This window comes from Poecile atricapillus, chromosome 5, assembly GCF_030490865.1.
Source record: "Poecile atricapillus isolate bPoeAtr1 chromosome 5, bPoeAtr1.hap1, whole genome shotgun sequence".
In the NCBI taxonomy this organism is placed as follows: Eukaryota; Metazoa; Chordata; class Aves; order Passeriformes; family Paridae; genus Poecile; species Poecile atricapillus.
The window spans coordinates 15,740,222-15,757,924 of NC_081253.1; the positions used below are offsets into that span (position 1 = coordinate 15,740,222).

A 17,703-nucleotide genomic window follows, 5' to 3' on the forward strand; every position below is an offset into this window, starting at 1 on the left:
CGCTGGCTGCAACAGGGATGGAGGAGAAGGGGCCATGGGGAGATGTGGGGTACCAGGGGAGCCACTGGGGCTCTCTGCATTGGGGAATGGGGCTGGAATGCTGGGGAGAGGTTGGGAACAGTTGGGCATTGGGGTGTATGGGGCACATGGAGCTGGGGAGACATGGCCCAGATGTGGCCAGAGCAGCTCGCAGGATGCAGGGCCCCAAGCATCCACTGCACACAGCATGGCAGATCCCCTTGGAGACCCAGAGAAACTTCCCAAAGAAAATGGGGGGAGTGGGGAAGACTCCCAACTTATTACAGAGCAGCGTAGAAACAGAACAAATAAATATAGAGCTACTTTATTACAAGGCTGGCCAACTCTGGTGGCTGACTAATGACAGGGCAGGCTGCTCCAGAGCTAGGCAAACCCAGACCTCAATAAAGGCCAGATTGGATCTGCCTTTCACTCATTGACAACTCTGGCGTGCTCCTGCCATGCTGCTCAGCTCCAGCACACTGCTGGCTGCCTCCACACCCCAGCACGAGGCAAAGGGGTAAATAAAAGCTTAAACGAGTAGTGAGTAAGCGATGAGCAGGGGCAGGTGGCATCAGCAGCCTTACAGACAGGCACTAAAAATACAGTTTATTTTCCTAAGGAGGCAGAAACTTCCAAAACTAGATTTGAACAAAAAAAATAAAAGTGAAGAATAAAATGCCATAAGAATTACAGATCCATGGTGGGGGTGGGGGAAAGACCCAAGAACAAGGAAAGAAAAACACAGTGATGAGTAAGATGCACACATGACGCATGTAAATATACCGAGACGGAAATGCATAAGCCTCCTGCACACAGAGGCACACGCAGACACATGCAGAGGCACACGTGCAGGGATGGCTCCCAGCTCCCAGTGGGGACGGAGCCAGCTCGTGCTCTCTCCTCTCCACTCCTCTCCCCAGGGCCGAAGGCATTAACCTCTGCACACACACAGAGACATCTTTCCAGGGCTTAGGCTGAAAGGGCACTTTGTCTCTTGCTCCATGGCGCTCTCCAGGCTCCCAAGCCACCACCAGTGAGGTGGTGGCTGCTGTCTCTGGGGACTCCTGCGACCACCTCTGTGCTGAATCCCTGGCGCCCGGCGCAAGCCACGGACCCCGCAGTGGGGTGGAGGGTCAGGGCACAGACCCAGCCAGGCCAGGAGCTTCCTGGCCAGCAGCCGAGGCAGCCCCGTGCCCGGGCAGCTGGCCAGCGCACCAGACCCCAGTGTGCCCGCAGGAGATGAGGGAGGGATGGAGACCGGCACGTCTGTGGGGCTGCAGGTCAGGAGGCTTTAAAGGAGTTGATTTAGTATTGTCCTACCTGCCCTGAAATGGGTACTTGAGCAAGGGATGGAGGTTGCTTCAGGTCATCATCGTGCTGAACAGAGCCGTTATAGCACAGGGAAGGAGAAAGGGGCTGCTTTGGGATGAGCCGGCTCCACTGGGCACAGTTGGTGAGACTGCTGTGGTTCCACACGTGCCCCATACGCAGCCCTGCCGAGGAGATGCTCCCCCAAACATGTCCCCACAGTGATAGTTGAACACCACTGTGACCACCAGCCCCATCAAAGTCCCTAGGGCACCTTGGCATCACTGCCCAAGGCAAAGATGCCCTTGGGCAGAAGGGGCAAAGCTGGAAGGGAAAGCAGGCAGTCCTGGTGCTCGACCGCCTTCCTTGGCAGCTTGCAAGGCTGCTTTCCCTGAAGGCATCACTGTATGCCCCAAGAGACCCCTGACACCCCCAGCCCTGCACACTGCCCATCCTGCTCCACAGCAAAGCCTGGCCACTGTGCTCTCAAGGAATTTGCACGGGACAAAGCAAAATACAGCAGAGTCCCACATCTCCTTCCACGCTGCACATGGGATGGCAGCACATGGGCCATGCCAAGGCACTTGCCATCTCTGCATTTCCTCTGCCCTCACCATCCATCACCACCGACAGGGGCAGATCTCCTCCCAGGCATGTGGCACATGGCGAGGCTGGGGCCAGCCAGGGCCATCGTGGCAGCCCCCCCCGCATCGTCCCCCCCAGCCCGGGGAGCGGAAAACGGATCTCTGCAAAGGGCAGCTCATGAGGAAGCTGTTCGCATCCCGTAGTGCAGGCTCGACGGGTGAGGAGCAGGGCAGCTCCCAGGTCGCCAGGTTATCGGATGATAACAAGCTAGCACAGCCCGAGCACGCGACTTCCAGCAATGCAAGGCTGTTTCCTTTGTTTTGGGAAAACAAGAGGGGAACGAGACCTTTTCTGGCACGTTCTTGCCTGGCCTGAAGCTGTCCCCCAGTTGCACCGGCTCAGAGAGGAGCTGTACCCTCTGCCCGCTCCTGGCAGGAGGTGGCCAGGGCCACCCCTCGCCCTTTTCGCCTTTCCCACCTCTGAGAGGAGCAGGGCTGGGACCAGTGACTTACCAAGCAGGGCCAGACGGCTTCTCCTTGCATCCCCCACAGCCTGGTGGGGATCCTGGCTGCCTGGCTATGACATGGGCTTGCAGTCCCACCAGAGATCCCCTGCTCCTGCCTGCACAAGTCAATCTCCAAAGCAGTCTGAGAGAGTGAAGCTAAGTATCAGGGGGGCCAAGACACCCATGTTTTAGGTTGCAGGGACCCTATCCACTGGGGTTAGCTCAACACCTCCCCCATCCCCAAACACAGGGACAAGCCCTGTACTGGGGCAGGAGAGCAGCACAGGGTTTGGGCAGTCATTCCCACCTTCCCCTATATCCCATGGTACCCCCTTCTCTTCAGAGAGCTGTGGGTTTGATGGGAGTGTGGGAGACCCCCCCACCCCTTCCCCAGCAGAGGAGGAGGAGGAAACATAATAAGAAAAATAAAATTTATAAGCGAGGCAGTAATTACAGTGTGGCTACAAAAGGCTGCCTCCTCAGGGCCATCATTATGTGGCTAAATTTAACGCCCTGTGCGGCTGCTCCGGGGCGGGGGGGAAGCCGCGTCCTGGGGCTCTGAGCATCCACACAGACGCCGGCTCCTGCTACCTTCCCTCCGTGCCGGCCAGGGCAGCACAGCTGAACGGCAGCCAAGAAAGCCATAAAGCGGGTCAGAATTTTTTTAATAGTCTATTTACCAAGATGCTGTTTTTACTGCCGAGGTTTCTCTCGTTTTATCTCTGGCTTTCCCCCGCCTCCCCACTCTCTCTTCCTCTGACTCCTGAACAGACTGGGCTGTATTTTCTGTTTTAGGTTCCTCTCTCTCACTTGGTCTAAATACTATTTTCAGAACTCTAATTTTATACGGTATGTCCCTTTTTTTTCTCTTTCTCTTTTTTTTTTTTTCTCTCTTTTTTTTTTGGTAAATATTTGCCATGACTAAGCCAGGACACATCCCGTTTAAAAGGTTCCCATCCCACAAAACATCAGCCCTTTAATGACATGAATCTCATTAGCTCTCCCCATGAAAAGAGGTATAGAAAAGGAGCATCACTCAGCCCCTCTGAGTTCCTGTATCTGCACGGACATATATTTAGCTGTGTGTACTGTACAGTCACAGAAGGGGACAGTCTGGGCACACGCACACCACCTCATTCAGCCAGAGGGACCCAGAGTGGGAGCCCCTGGGACCAGTGGGTTTTGGGATATCCGTCTGTCTGAGATAGAGTTGGGAAGGGCTCTAGGCCCAGTGGAGCCAGAGCTGGACTGCAAGCGTGGGCAGCCGGGCACAGAGGCACCTCAGAGTCCCTCCCAGCTGGAATTTGGGATCCTCTGAAGGACCTTCTCCAGTGTTGGGGAGCAAGTTGTGTAAACCCCACCCTCACAAAGAGCAGTCCTGCCAGAGGGGCCCAGCCACTGCCCTATCCAGGCACTGAGCCCCACTGCTTTGATGCTGAATAGCACATGTTGGCTACAAACTTGGAGACTGATTCAGAAGAACCAGCACAGGGTCCCAGGAAAGGTACTGGGTCCAAATGCTCAGAGAGGTTTCCTTACTGAGGTGAGAGTCAGTCCAAGTGGTCTCTGCATCAAGCACAGTATCCCTGGAGAGCAAGCAAAGTCCCCAAGGGCTCAGGCTATTTCAGCTTTCCTCCCAACTGAGAAGGGAGCTCTGTCTCTATCTGTCTCCATCCATAACAGCATCTTCTGCTGGGGAAGCAGTCCATCCACAGTCCCATGCTGGACGTGGTCATTTCTACTCCAGTGTGATCTTCACTTCTCCAGTACAGCTATCCCTTCCTTGGTGTAGCCTCTCCTTCCTCAGCATGGCCATTCCCTCTTTGGCATTGTCACCCCTTCCTCTGCACAGTCACCTGTCCCTCAGCATGGCCAGTCTTCCCCCTTAGTTCACCAGGTGTCTGATGCCAGAGGGAGAAATCCCAGGAGATGCCAAAGGCTTGCCCAGATCTCATTCACAGAGCCTGAAGGACACAGCAGAAAAAGTTTACAGAAAAGAATTTACTCTCTCTTTCCCAGATCGTCTCTGCATTTTCCCTCTTATTTCCAAGCAGGATACAGTGCTATTTCTCAGCCTCACCATACCCTACCATTTTGGCATCAGGTGAGCATGTTAGCACGACCTCCTTGGTGTCATCTAGAGCTGTTCCCAGCAAACCAGCTGGGAAAAATCTGCAAAGGTACTGCTAAGTCCACAGCATGGGGCATGGCTGTGCCCATCACATTCACATGGGTGCTCCTCCACATTTTGGGGAAAAAGAGAAATAATCCCAAGAAGGGCTGCAAATAGGCAGTATTGTGCAGAGACCAGTGGTGCTGAAGACACACAAACCGAGCAACGGGCTCCCAGCCCATAAATAAACCTGGGGGGATTGCACTTCACTTTAAATTGCTTTAAAGATTTGGTTTCAGCAGCTGAATAGACCCTTAAATGGTATCACCAGCTTGAGCAGCCGATGCCCGTAGTGGAAAGGTAGCACACCCACCCTTGGCTGTTTCCACACTCCCAGGTGTAGGACACTCTCCCCACTGGCCATGCGGCCATATTTCCAAGTGTTTCCACAACCCAGAGAGTGAGACATGACTGGGAGAGACTCACACCTCCCCAAGTGCATGGCTCCCAGAGCTGGGGCTTTCTGCAGCTGTGCCGGAGCCCATGTGCGGGCAGGGCTTCATGTGCTCAGGCTGCACTGAGCCGGGTTCCCTGCTGGCCCCCAGCAGCCAACATTAATTCATTAACAGTCCCATTAACACCCAGCTGTGGTTTCCCCCCAAACTCAGGCAGGGACCTGCTCCCCTGTGAAAGCTGCTGACAGATGAAGTTTCCACCTTCAGCCCTTCTGGAGTTCTGTATAAAAATAAGCAGGGCTTTTTTTCAAAAGGAAAACTATATTTCCCCTATCCGCACGTCCGTGCACACGTGCAGGACTCAGCAGGAATTTGCTCCAATTTCCCCCACCCACAAACATCGCCTTTGGCCAGAGACCAAACATGGGCATTTTCAGCGCAAGATATCAGGTTTTTCAGCATCCAGAAGACAAGAAGCCACCGCGACCCTGAGCTGGGCTAAAAAATGGGTGCCTATTTCCTGGCCAAAAGGTGCTGGGAAGACTCAGTGGTGTTCCCAGCAGGACCTCATCCAGGACCCATAGCAAGGCAGCTGCCAGCATCTCCTGAAGAACTGCCCTCTTGGCATGGCCAAGCATCCTGTTGGGGACCTGGTACCAAATTTCTATTTTCCCCTTTTCATTGTCATTCCCAGACAGCCATGAGCACCAGATGCTGCAGCATCCCAAGGAGATGCCCAGCTCAGCACCTATATGGACCTGATACCCAGCATTTATTTCCTCCTTTCCCACATGATCTCTCCTCAAGGGCTGTGAGCATTAGTTGATGTTCAGGAGACAACCCCTGATGCTCCGGAATTCCTGGGCCATCCCGTGCCACAGAGGGGTTGATATCCTTGCCTAACATCACACAGCTCCACATCAGGCTCTGCAGCCTGTGTTAGCAGCACAGGAGCTGGTTCTCTGGCGCTCTCACTGAGAAGCTGGAGGCCAGGAAGCAGAGATCCCAATCAAATGCAGGCACCACGGGATCAGAGCACTGTTTGGGGCTTGAAGAACATGCTACTTTGGGCATGTCACCAACAGGGTGGCTTCAGGTCCCTGGAGAGGACTAAGTGAGTGCCAGCTATCTTCTAAGATGCCTGGTCACTAGCAGAGTGCCCTGCATCCCTTTGATCCAGAGGTGTTTGCCTCACTGAGAACCCTCTAACTACTCCCTCCTTTAAATAGCAAAGCTCACAAATGCCCTATATGGCTCCAGGTCTATGCGTTGTCTCTGTATTTGTGTACACACATGCACACAACACACAGAGATTTATTCGTGTTTTCAGAGTGGTTCAGGATACATTCCAGGACGAAATTCCAGCCAGTGCTGGAGCCAAGAACATCAGTGGCCCCAGCATTTGCTGCCCCCTCTGCCTGCGCACACACTAAATACGGAAAGGGAGAGGTATAAATAGAGAGAGAAATACATGAATGGCCCTGTTTCCTTACACAGATACACAGAGTGCAAAGGTCCAAGCAGAGTCAGAGCAGGCAGACTCAGGAATCCAATGGCTGTATTCCCTGGGGTGCAGAGCAACCCGTTCCCAGGTTCTGCGGTCTGCCCAGGTGTCTCAGCTGTTCACTATCACCTCTGCATGGGCTGACACAACTGGAAGAGGCTACAGAGGCTTTGGCCCATGGATTAGGGAGGGATCAGCCGTCAGAAACACCAATAAAAGCTGCCAGTGGATGCCACTGGAGAAGGGATGCAGCTGTGGGTATGGAGGGAGCTAGTGAAGGGCTCAGGACACACAGGGACATGGTGAAAAAGCCTGACAGGCCATTTCAAGCACAGATTGGGTGCTGGGAGCTGCAGAGGGCAGCACCAGGGGTGCAGGCAGCACTGCTCCTCTGCCCTTGGAGACAGTGGGGATGGCAATACCCCAGTCCAAACCCTATCAGCTGGGGACAGAGATGCTGCCACATCCCTTGCTGACACAGAGCAGTGCCTTTAGTGCCACATCAAAGTCTACCCTGTTTTCCTCCCCTAAAGGTCCTTTGCTTCCAGGAGCTGCTGCCACATCCTGAGCTGGGACAGGTGACTGCGAGGCACAGTGGTGAGGTGGGCAGACCATGCTCCACACCTTCTCCCCTGTCAACCATCCCTGTATGTCCCCTTTGCCTTCCTCTAACCCAAACAAAGCCACAGAGCCCAGCCTGGTGGGGCTGGGACCTCAGACAGCTCTGTGCTCCCTGCTGCCCCTCACGTGCTCCCCAGGGCTGGGCACTGCCTGCAGCCACAGGGCCGATAATGGCCAAGATGTGGGAGCAGAGCCAGGGGTGGTGGCAGGGGGATTGCTGCTTTGCTTTCAGGAGGGGGAAGGGGTTCTCCCCCTTCAATGCTCCCATTTGAGCTGAGGCCTGGCACTGGCTCAAACCACCGCCTGCTGACACGAGATCAATCATTTCCCGAGCTGAGCTGTTCCTCCAGCCAGTGCCCATGCACAGGCTGGGGCCTCTCCCGCAGGAGCAGGGTCTGGCCCCTTCTGCCAGAAGGTCTGTGACACCCCTCTTCTTGCCTGCAGCACATGGCATGGCATGGCACAACCTGGCACATCACAGCAGAGCGTGGCACAGCTTTGCATGGTATGGCACAGCCTGGTATGGCACGGAGAGGATGAAGAACACCCCGACTGCAAAGGAGGGCTCCCTGCACATGCCAGACCACATATGCCAGACAAGGGCTGTGCAGCACCCCAGGGAGGGTGGCTGTCATGGTGCTTGTCCATCCCTCCATCCCCAAACAAACCACCAGGTGATGCTGGGCTGAAGTGGGCTGGGATCAAGCAGACAGCTGCCTGTACCTGGTCCAGGTGCACCCACTCCCTACAGTGGCACAGCCACAGTCACAGGGGGTTGGGCTGTGAAACCCCCACATCCCCAGAAGGAGCATGGCCTCAGCGCTCCTGGGACAGCATCCACATCCCTGGCAGAGGCAAGGGCTGGAGCAGTCACAGCCAGCCTAGCCCTGGTCCAGCAGCCAGGGACTCACTGCTTGCCCGTGGTCTGGGCACTTTTGGGCAGACTGCTGCTCTGGGGTGCCTGTGCCAAGTCTGGTTTCGGCAGCATGTAGCTCCACTGACTCACTGCTTGTGCAAGCGGCCTGTGGCTGACAGTGGCAGCCCCAAAAGTGCATCCTGGCTGGGTGCCCCTCACCTGATGGGGCCTCAGCAAATAAATAACACCGCAGCGCCGACCACCATGCGCCTCTATGGCAAACACCGCAGGGGGCGGGTGCCCAGGCGGTGGTCAGCACCCACACTGTGGTGACCACCAACACATCTCCCCAAGTGCACCACTGTGGGCACTATGTGCTGGCCCCTGTCCCCTGTCCTCCTCAGCCAGCAGATGTGGCACTCTGCCCTTTGTTCCCATCAGTGCCAGCATGCACATTCCTAGCCTTGTTCTCACGCTCCTGCTCCGGTACCCGTGCTCACACTGAGTACAAGCAGCCCTTGCCCCATTCCTGCTTGCAGCAGTGTGCAGCTCCTGGAGCACACACGTGTGCAGGGCACTGTGTCCCACTCTGCTCAGCACAGCCATGGCCCACTGCATTTCCAGTGTGGGAATCAGACCCCAGGGCAGTGATGGGATGACGTTACCAAAGCTTGCTCAGGAATGAAGTAAGGACTGCTTGCTCTGCTCATCCAAGCTGCCCCACAAGCCAGCCCCATGCTGCCACCTCTGCCCTGAGCCAACCTGCTCAGGGCTGTGCAGATTTTGCACCGCTCAGTCCTGTTAGCAACAGCACTGTGGCCACCAGCTCCTTCCCCAGCCCCACACCAAGGGGCCCCAGCCGAGCTGAGCACCCACAGCATGTTCTCCCTGAGCCGTGCACCCTGCGTGCGAGCAGTCCACGTCCCACGCACGCCACCAGCCCCGTTCTGGCCCAGTCACAGCTGCAAAGCCGCAGCTACCTTGCACTAATTAAAAATATCCCTCGTTTGAAGGAGCCAAAGGGCTGCTTCCTCTCCACTGCACTAAACTGGCGTGGGTTTGAGGGATGCCGTCCCCACCCTGCAAAATACGCAGGCCACCACCGCCTTCATCCTTGGCCAGACCGTGGCCACTCCGCTACCCCGGGCTTATTTTTAGTTCCTGTTAAAAAGGAGAGGCAGGGCACTGGAGGCAGGCAGTGAGCAACCAGGTACCCAGCTGGACCCCGTGGTGGCAGCAGCCTGTGGCTCCAGAGCGTGTCCTGGCCATCCTCCACCTGCCCCGCTGGCCTGTGTCCCCACACGGGAGGGGGCCGGGTGCCTGGCCCTGGTCCCAGCCCCGGTGGGAAACAATAAGAGGGATGCTGACCCCCGGGCGCCCTGACGTCAGCCAGCACCGCTGCCGGCACCACCGGCAGCCCTGGCCCCGGGGCTCCCACTTGCCCTCGGCTGGGGCCGCACTGGAAGCTGCCTGTTTGTTTATCTTCCTCTCCAGCGTTGCTTGTTTTGATGGTACATCCTCCTCCTCCTCGCCGGGCCCCGGGGTCGAGCCGTGAACCCGCCGCGTCCTGTTTGCCGAGGTCCCGCGCTCCGCTTGCGGAGGTGCGAGCAGCCGCCCCCGCGGGCCAGCCACAGCAGATAAAAATACACAGGGCAGAGCATCCTGGGGAGCGGGGGCTATATTTGCACTGATGGTATCCGTGAGCGTGTCCTCGATGTACCTGTCCCTGCCCTCCTCAGAGCAGGAGGCATGGCAGGAACCTGCTCACCCTTCTCCCTCTAAGTCGGACCGCAGACTCTGGCATAAGCTGTGTCATGAAGCGCTGACCATAGCCAAGCTAGGGCAGGGTCTCAAAACCCATGGGTGGGCACCCCACCCTGCCCTGTGGCATCATTTCTGTAACCCAGAGGGACACCCGGGGACAAAATATCCCCAAACCTGCTGGGTCCTAGACTGCTGGGAATGGTGCTGGGAAAGCCTCGAAGCACCGAGCCCTCTCCAGCCACCTGCTCCTTCCCCTCATGGCGTGAACCCCTGGGCTTGCCAATAAAAGCCACCAGCCTTGCCTCGGCTTGTGCACAGCCACTGCTCTCCTTCCAGCTCTGCTCAAGCCCAGGCAGCTGCTCAGCAGTGAACCCTTGCCAAAAACTTTGTGTGTGAAAGCATCATTTCCTAAACGTATAAATATTACCAGGGCTTTGCTGGAAAACTCCCCATGGTTAGTTAAAATCCCCTGGACAGCCAAGTGCACACAAGCCCAGATAAAGGGCATGTCTAACCTAAGAGGCTCTGCAGCTCTGCCCTGGGGGACTGACAGGTCCTTTCCTCTCCATGCGGGATACAGCAAATATCTGGGAAGTGAGCAAAGCTGTGGAGCACTTGACCACATCCAGCCCTGTACCACATCATCACAATCCCTTCCAGCCAAGAGGTGCTTACCACAACCAAACATCCAGAATCTGTAGCCCCATTTCACAGGTGGAGATACTGGAAGGACCAATAGGTCTCTCTTCTTGACCTCCTGTCCACTGATGTTCAACCATGCACATCCCAAGACCAAACCCAGCAGCTTGGTTTTCTTCCAGGCATGCTCCTAGCCCACTTTCAGAGACATTAAGAGATGGAGGATTAACCACTGCCCTTGGGAACATGCCCAAATCACTGGCAGGAGCAAACCCAAGCACCTCCATTCTAACTTGAAATTCCCTGGCTCTATCTCCCAGTGCCTGACCTGTGCTCCACTGCTCTCTGCAAGATTAAAGACAGCCCTTCACTAACCAGCATTTTCTCCTTGTAAAGACCCACACACACTGTAATCAAGGCACCTCTCAATTTTCTCCCTGATAAGCTAGACAGAGCTCTTCCCTTCCAAGTCCCTCAATGACGGGCTCTCTCCCCAGCCCTCAATTCATTCCTGGGACTCTGTGCTGATTGTCCAGCATCTTTTTGAAAACCTAGACATGAGAGTTGCTCGCAGCATTCCCATCTCTCCACAGCATGTCCTGAGGGACCCCAGCTCCTTGTGCTGCTCCTTTCAGGAGCTGACAAACAGAGTATTAAATTGCCTGGAGGCTCTGAAATAACTGCACAGAGACAATGAGGTCATCCAGACCACCTTTCTGACACAAGATGAGAGACAGGAGTGAAAGGCCAGTTTTGGTGGTGAAGAGCTGAAAAGCCATGTTTGGTGTTTCTGACTAATACAAGATGTAGGAGGCATCAGGAGGAACAACGGGGTACCACATTCAAAGCAAAGGTAGCAGCTGTTCGCATCTCACAGCTCATTGCTGCAGGATGGCATCATCAGCGGGTTTATAAAGAATGGGATGAATGCAGAGAGGACACACACCCTCCCAGCAGACCAAATGTACAACTGCATCCTTCCACCAGCCTCTCCCCTCCAGTCAGTGCTCAGACCTGGCTACCAAAGGATACAGAGAGGCAGCATGTCCCAGAGCCTTCCATTCCCTATCCTGGACTGTTCTTGGGACACAGAGCACCAACCACATCCCATCTTTTCAGCCTCTGCCAGATGTGCTCCACACCAGCTGCTTTTGCCAGGCTCTGTGCAGGGCTGTCTCACTCCCCTCCTGCCCACTCTGCACCTTCCCCCATGTCCCACTCCCTACCACCTTTTGGAGGACTCTGAATTTCAAGCCTGATGTTCATCTTTAGCAGATGTTGTTCAGATGACTCTTCTACAGAGACACTTCACCATCCTCCTATCCTGCACATCTGTCTGCACCCTTCCAGTGACAGCACTGAAACATTTACTGACTGCTTCTGCCATGTCTGGTCCAGTATAAATCATTTTACCACCTCTGTCTACTGATAAGCTTATCCTGTTGCTGGGAGCTTGGGTTTTTCTCCTACTACACTAAATAAAAGCCTTTCCTTCTGTTCATCGCCATGATTTTTCCCTGATGTCTTTAGCTTCTGTTACCCATTTTCTACACTTCATAATTTCTAATTTATATTGATTGCTATCTACTCCCGCTCTCCCATTTGTTATAAACTGCTCTTTTATTTCTAATTGCTGCCTTCACTTTGCCGCTGAACCAGAACGGGCTCTGGGCCAGCGCTGCCCTCTTTCTTGATTGTGGAATTGTGGCTTTTTGTGGCTTCTGAAATTCTTCTGAAAGAGCTCACCATTTTCATTCACATTTTTCTATCTAAATGTTTCCTCTGAGCTGATTTCACTCATAATTTTCCCCCTGCTATGGGAAATTAGCTCTTTCAAGGCATGAAGGATATAAATTACTGCTTAGGAATGTCCTTTCTGTGCCCAGGATGAATATAATCTGGTCATGATCACTGGTCCCTAGGCAACCTTCAAGTTGCAGTCCAGCAGCAAATTCATGTCTATCCTTCATAATCCAGGAGAAACGAAAGTTGCCTGCACTGGATGCAATGCCTCGCATACAAAAGAGGGATCATCTCTAATTTTTAGAAACTCTTGCAGATCATCTATTGTTGACTGCATAAGAACATCAGCTCATCTCATAAAGCAACATCCTCCCAAAGCCCGTGTGATACCGCTGGCACTCTGGCTGACACCCTGGTCCCCAGTAGGTACCACTGTGACCCACTCCTGTGCCTTCACAGCAAGCACAGGAACACTCAGAAGCGTTTTGAGTCCTTCTGCATCAATGGGCATCAAGCATTCTGATTTTGACACATTAGTTTGCACCATTTTAGTGCTTCTGTGATGATTTCCAGTAATGCAAAAGGATCAAAGACTCTCTCCTTCCAGTCCCAGTTTCTCCAAAGCACACGTCTGATTTTAGAGCTTAGTGTGCCAAGAGTACAGTGATATGCAGAGCACGGATAACATGCTGAAAATCTCGTCCCCACAATGTGTCATTGCAAAGCCACCTCTAAAAGCAACAGGTGAACTAAAAGAAGATAGCTTCTCCTCATTCACCTGATCCCTGCCTGCCATCAGCAGCAATGTTTAGGTCCAGAGCAAGTGTGGGAGGCAGGTGAATATGCCCCAGTGATGGCACACTCCTGTGGAGCAGCCAGTCTGTCTCGCACCTCTGGCAGCTCCCAGCAAGCAGGTAGTTCCCATCCGGCCACGTCAGGCATGTTCCCAGCTCTGCTAGCCTCATCTCTAGAGATGAGGTGCAAGGACACAGAGGACACATGTCCTACCCAAGAACACATGACCCCTCTTTAGGCAAGTCTAGCTATCCCCACCAGTGCTCCCATTCAGCCAGGCACACCTCACATTGCAGCTGCTGATTGTATCTCCCAACCACCCCTTTGGCAAATGAGAGAGGACTTGTACCACTCCTTACCTCAGCCATGAAGTTCTGCTGAAACATCTCCTCCTGAAAGGGTTTTGTCCGCAGGCGGTCTGCAAGGTAGAAAGGGATCAGCCTGGGAAGGTTTGGCTGACTTCCCACCCCAGCTTCCCCTTTCCCTGACCATGGGGTGAGGATGCTGCAGGGGAAAAGCTCCAGCACACTCTTCCCAGAATCAGCAGGAAACAGAAGCAGCCTCTTGGATTAGGGACACATCACCTGGTTAGCAGAAAGTGCAAGTACCATAAGGAAGTTGAAAAAACATGGTTGAGCCTGCTGATGCACAGAGCAGCCAGGGAGAGCCAATAGTCCATCCACACTTGTCCCAGCACATCTCATTGAGGAGTAGGGAATGGTGGCAGGACATGCTCAACACCATTCCCAGATCTTACAGCTGGAACAAGCTGAGTCTGTGGGACAGGGCACTGCTTGTCCAGCTGCTCATCTGAAGTGGTGAGCCAGCCTGTGTCCTCCTCTTACAGGACAGGGACAAACACCTGTTATAATCTGCTCTGCACCTTGTCCAAAACACTAGTTTTTCCACATTGTTGCTAAGATGAGGTTTGGAGAAGCAGCTGGCTGGATTTGCTCAGCCACTAGGGTGCAATGCCTCCTCCCAGCTTTCTGCCCTTCACCAAGTAAGGGACAAGAGAGGCCAGCTGCTCACCAGCATCAGTCCCTAGACCCAACACAGGATGTCCAGGCTGCTCCAAGCCCTGCAGAGATTGCCTGCAGCAGGAGAGAGGGAAGTACAGCTGGCCAGTGCAGCTCTAGTCCACCTACAGGGCAGATCTAGGCTCCAGTGGTGGGGCATGGGATAGGGTCTGGGCCACAATATCTTCCTGCATGGGATAAACAAGCCTGGGTTGACCCCCACTAGTCCCTGCATGCTCAGGATGCAAGGTTCCTGCAGAAGTGCAGCTATCATCTTCAGCAGCAGGACAAAGCATGGCAGTAGCAAGGGATGACCCCAGCCAACCTCCATAGGTGGGGAACAAACCACTCCCCAGGGTGGCTCCCCCAGCAGGTCCTGACCCATGTCCTACCCAAGGGGGCTACTGTCTGCCCTGATGGCAAAGTAGGCTGGGTGCTGGAGGGGGGCCCATGAGCACAGCTGCACTTCCCACGTCTGGGAGAGCCAGAAGCCCCTGGTTGTTCTCCAAGCATTCAGTGAGCTACTGCACTTGGGAAGGGAGCCTGACACCACTGCAGGGCCAGCCCTTGCTGGCATCCCTGCTGGCTCCTGGGGACCAGCCAGGTGCTCTCAGAGTAGTGGAGAGCCCCTTGGCTACTCCCCAACTTCTACAGCTATCGGTCAAGGGCTGTTCCTCCCCCAGCTCTCCCCAGAGGCTGCTCCCAGCCTTCTGGCTACTGTTGTGCTGCTGGCTCAGCTAAACATGAAACACAAGCCTGGCTGGGTAATAGCCAGTGGGAGCAAAGCATGCCAGCCCAGTGCTAAGGAGGAAACTCGCTCCCTGCCCCAGGCATCCCTCCTCACCTCTGCTGAGAGTGGCCCCGCTCTCCCTGTAATCTTCAATCTCAGCATCCTTCTGGAGCAGCAGGGAAATCAGCTCTTGCACCTGGCACTGCAGCGCCAGGTTCATCTGAATCAGGGGCCGCACGAGGTGACGGAACACCTGCAATGGAGGAGGGATGCTCTAGGAAAGGTCCAGGTCTTGGGAGGCACACAGCTGTCCACAGAGTGGACATAGCAGGGCAGCTGGAAAGGTCTTAGCAAGAGCTGCAGCCCAGGTCACACTGGGCTCCACAAAATACCTCACATCTCACCCAGATCCAGTGGGAAATGGTCAAAAGATGTGACCCAGATGCTCTGGGACACATCCCTCCATCCCAGCCCCATCCTTTCACAGCTGGGGGTTGTAGCAGGGGAGAGCTTACATGGGAGAGCCCGATGGAAACAGAGTGCAGGGATGGGCAATGCCCCACCCACCACCTGGGCTGCAACAAGAAACAGAGAGCCCCCATGTGCCCCCCAGACCGTCCCCATGGCTCTGCACACCTCATGGCATGTTGCTATGCAGGAAACAGGCATGGCTGGGTGAAAAAACAGAAAGACACAAGGTGTCAAACTGCAGCTTGATGACCAGGAGAGACACTCCCAGGGACACAAGATCAAAAGCAAAAGAGATCCCAACATGCAGGGCTTGTGCATTGCAGCCCACCAGCATACCCTCTAAGCTTACACCCACACAAGCCCCTCACAGAGCCCTGGGCATGCCCTCTGTCTCAGAGCCCAGCTGGGTCACCCTGGCCCAGCAGGCACATGAAGCAGCCTCTCTCCTATCACCTCCTTCAGTCTCTGGAAGGGTATCTGAGATCCGCCAACCTATTGTGTCCCTTATTTCTGTGGCCAGGCTGAGCCTATGGGTGAGAGGACAGCAAATCCAGCATTGTTCCTGAAGCATTCTCACTCCTATGGCAAGTCCAGAGTGGGCTCTGCCCAGCCCCAGATATGAGCCCAGAGGTGGTGGCCATCACCCACTGGAGCACTTGGAGTGAACCACCTGCAGCAGAGATGGAATGGGCCAAGCCAGGTGGGCTCTATGCCTTCCTCAAGCCCCTGGCTGGGGCAGAATTCAGCCCCATTACTGAATCCAAACCAGCCACACTCAGGACCCCAGCTGCTTCCCACCTCCGTGGTGTCTTGCAGACATCCAGTGTGTGTCCAAGATAAAGCAGAGGAGCAGCCGGGAACGGGGAGTTTGCACCTCCTCAGCTCAGGCTCTGTGCATCTTGCCCGACGAGGGACACCAAGTTCCTGGCGTAAGCCAAGCCAGGACCCCGATTACTTGCTCCCCAGTTCAACCTTGACGCTGAGAACAGCCCCCGCAGCAACTGGGGAGCCCGGCTCTCCCCCCGCGATGCCCAAGCTCGGCGGTGGGGGCAGAGGAAACGCGGCGGGAGCGGCTGCCGGGGCTGCCTGCGGCCGCAGCGGAGCCGCGGGGCCGGCCCGGGGCCGGGGCTCCGCCGGGCGGTTCGCGGGCGCCGGGCGCCCTCTTGTGCGCGCAGGGCCGCAGGGCCCGCGGGGAGCCCGGCCGCAGCGCTGCCCCTCCGGCAGGGGTCCGGCACAGGGGCTGCCTCTGGAAACGCAACATGCAGGACAGCCCCGTGAAAGGGAAAACTCGTAAAAGCCGGGTGACTCGGCTGTAATTCCGCCCGTCGTGACAGACCAGCTGCGGGTCACTTGGGGGTACCTGCCGCCCCGTGCCCTGCTTCATGGCTTGTTCCTAAAGAGAACAGCACCACTCTGCTCCACAGGGCGCTGGCAGGGCACCACCCCACACTGGACATTGAATTATAGAAAGGTTTGGTCTGGAAGGGACTTGCAATACAACTCACTAGATCAGGTTGCATAAAGCCCCATCCGACCTAGTCTTGAACACTTTCAGGAAAGGAACATCCACAGCTTCTCTGGGCAACCTGTTCCAGTGCCTCATCACCCTCAAAATGAAGATTTTTTTCTAGCAGCTAATCTAAATGTCTCCTCTTTTAGTTAAAAACCATTTCCCCTTGTCCTATCACTATCTGCCCATGTAAAAAGCTGTTCTCTCTCTTTTTAATAATCCCTCTTCAAGTACTGGAAGGCTGCAATGTGGTATCTCTGGAGTCCCCTGTTCTCCATGCCAAACAATCCCATCTCTCACAATTTGCCTTTGTAGGAGATGAGCTCCAGCCCTCTTATCATCTTTGTGGCTCTCCTCTGGACCCCCTCTAACATGTCAATGATTTTCTTGTGCCAAGCACCCCATATTTGGATGCAGAACTCCAGATGGGCTCTCACAAGGACATTTCACTCATGACCCAGCAGCACCATGTGCTGGGCCTGTGTCACTGCATAGCACAAACCAAAGCCTCAATGGGAAGAAATGGGGACAGTAAACTTTGGGAGAGGCAGAAGGCAGAGTCAGGCAACCTACAGTGACCAGCATGGCTGGAGACTACTCAAAAGCATTTAAGCATAAGGAGATAATCGTGAATTTTGGCCACTCCCCTCCCTGAACTCTCTGCAGCTTTGCTCACCATCTCCAAGGGAGCAGGGCAGCAGTGGAAGTCCCAGTAGAAGGGCAGTCCTGACAGCTCGCTTTTGACGTGCAGCCTGAGGCCACTGGGAGAGTGGTGGCAGGAGAAGGAGGTGGTGGCACTCGGCCGCCCTGCCAGCAAGGGGCGCATCAGGTTGCACAAGTGGTTCAGGAAGGAGGACACATGGACCGTCAGCCGCTTGTTCAGCTCCTGGGAAAAGGCAAGGTTAGGAGGCATGGCACAGCACTGGGGGAAAAACAGCAGAAATCCCAGCACCAAAGGAGACAAACTACTGCATGTTTCACAGCAAAAAGCCATCCCTGGGCCTTGGCTTCCAGCTTTCTGACATGACATTCCTCACTGATTCTCTGAAGCCAGCCATGCTGGG

The 17,703-nt window shown here is 55.0% G+C and overlaps 1 protein-coding gene across 3 annotated transcripts in view; it reads right to left on the reverse strand.

The window, feature by feature from the left end:
* Positions 1–17,703, reverse strand: part of NHEJ1 (non-homologous end joining factor 1) — a 43,437-nt gene that overhangs the window by 23,193 nt on the left and 2,541 nt on the right. For 2 of the 3 annotated variants that reach the window (XR_009277705.1, XM_058839298.1), the window contains exons 3-5: positions 17,316–17,525; positions 14,773–14,911; positions 13,269–13,327 (exon numbers count right to left, since the gene is read on the reverse strand). Coding sequence is in view for 2 of the 3 variants with exons in the window: in XM_058839298.1 (XP_058695281.1) it covers positions 13,269–13,327; positions 14,773–14,911; positions 17,316–17,525 (408 nt within the window). In the remaining variant the exon portion in view is untranslated. The remainder of the gene's footprint in view (positions 1–13,268; positions 13,328–14,772; positions 14,912–17,315; positions 17,526–17,703) is intronic. The other variant, XM_058839299.1, reaches the window with a different exon arrangement.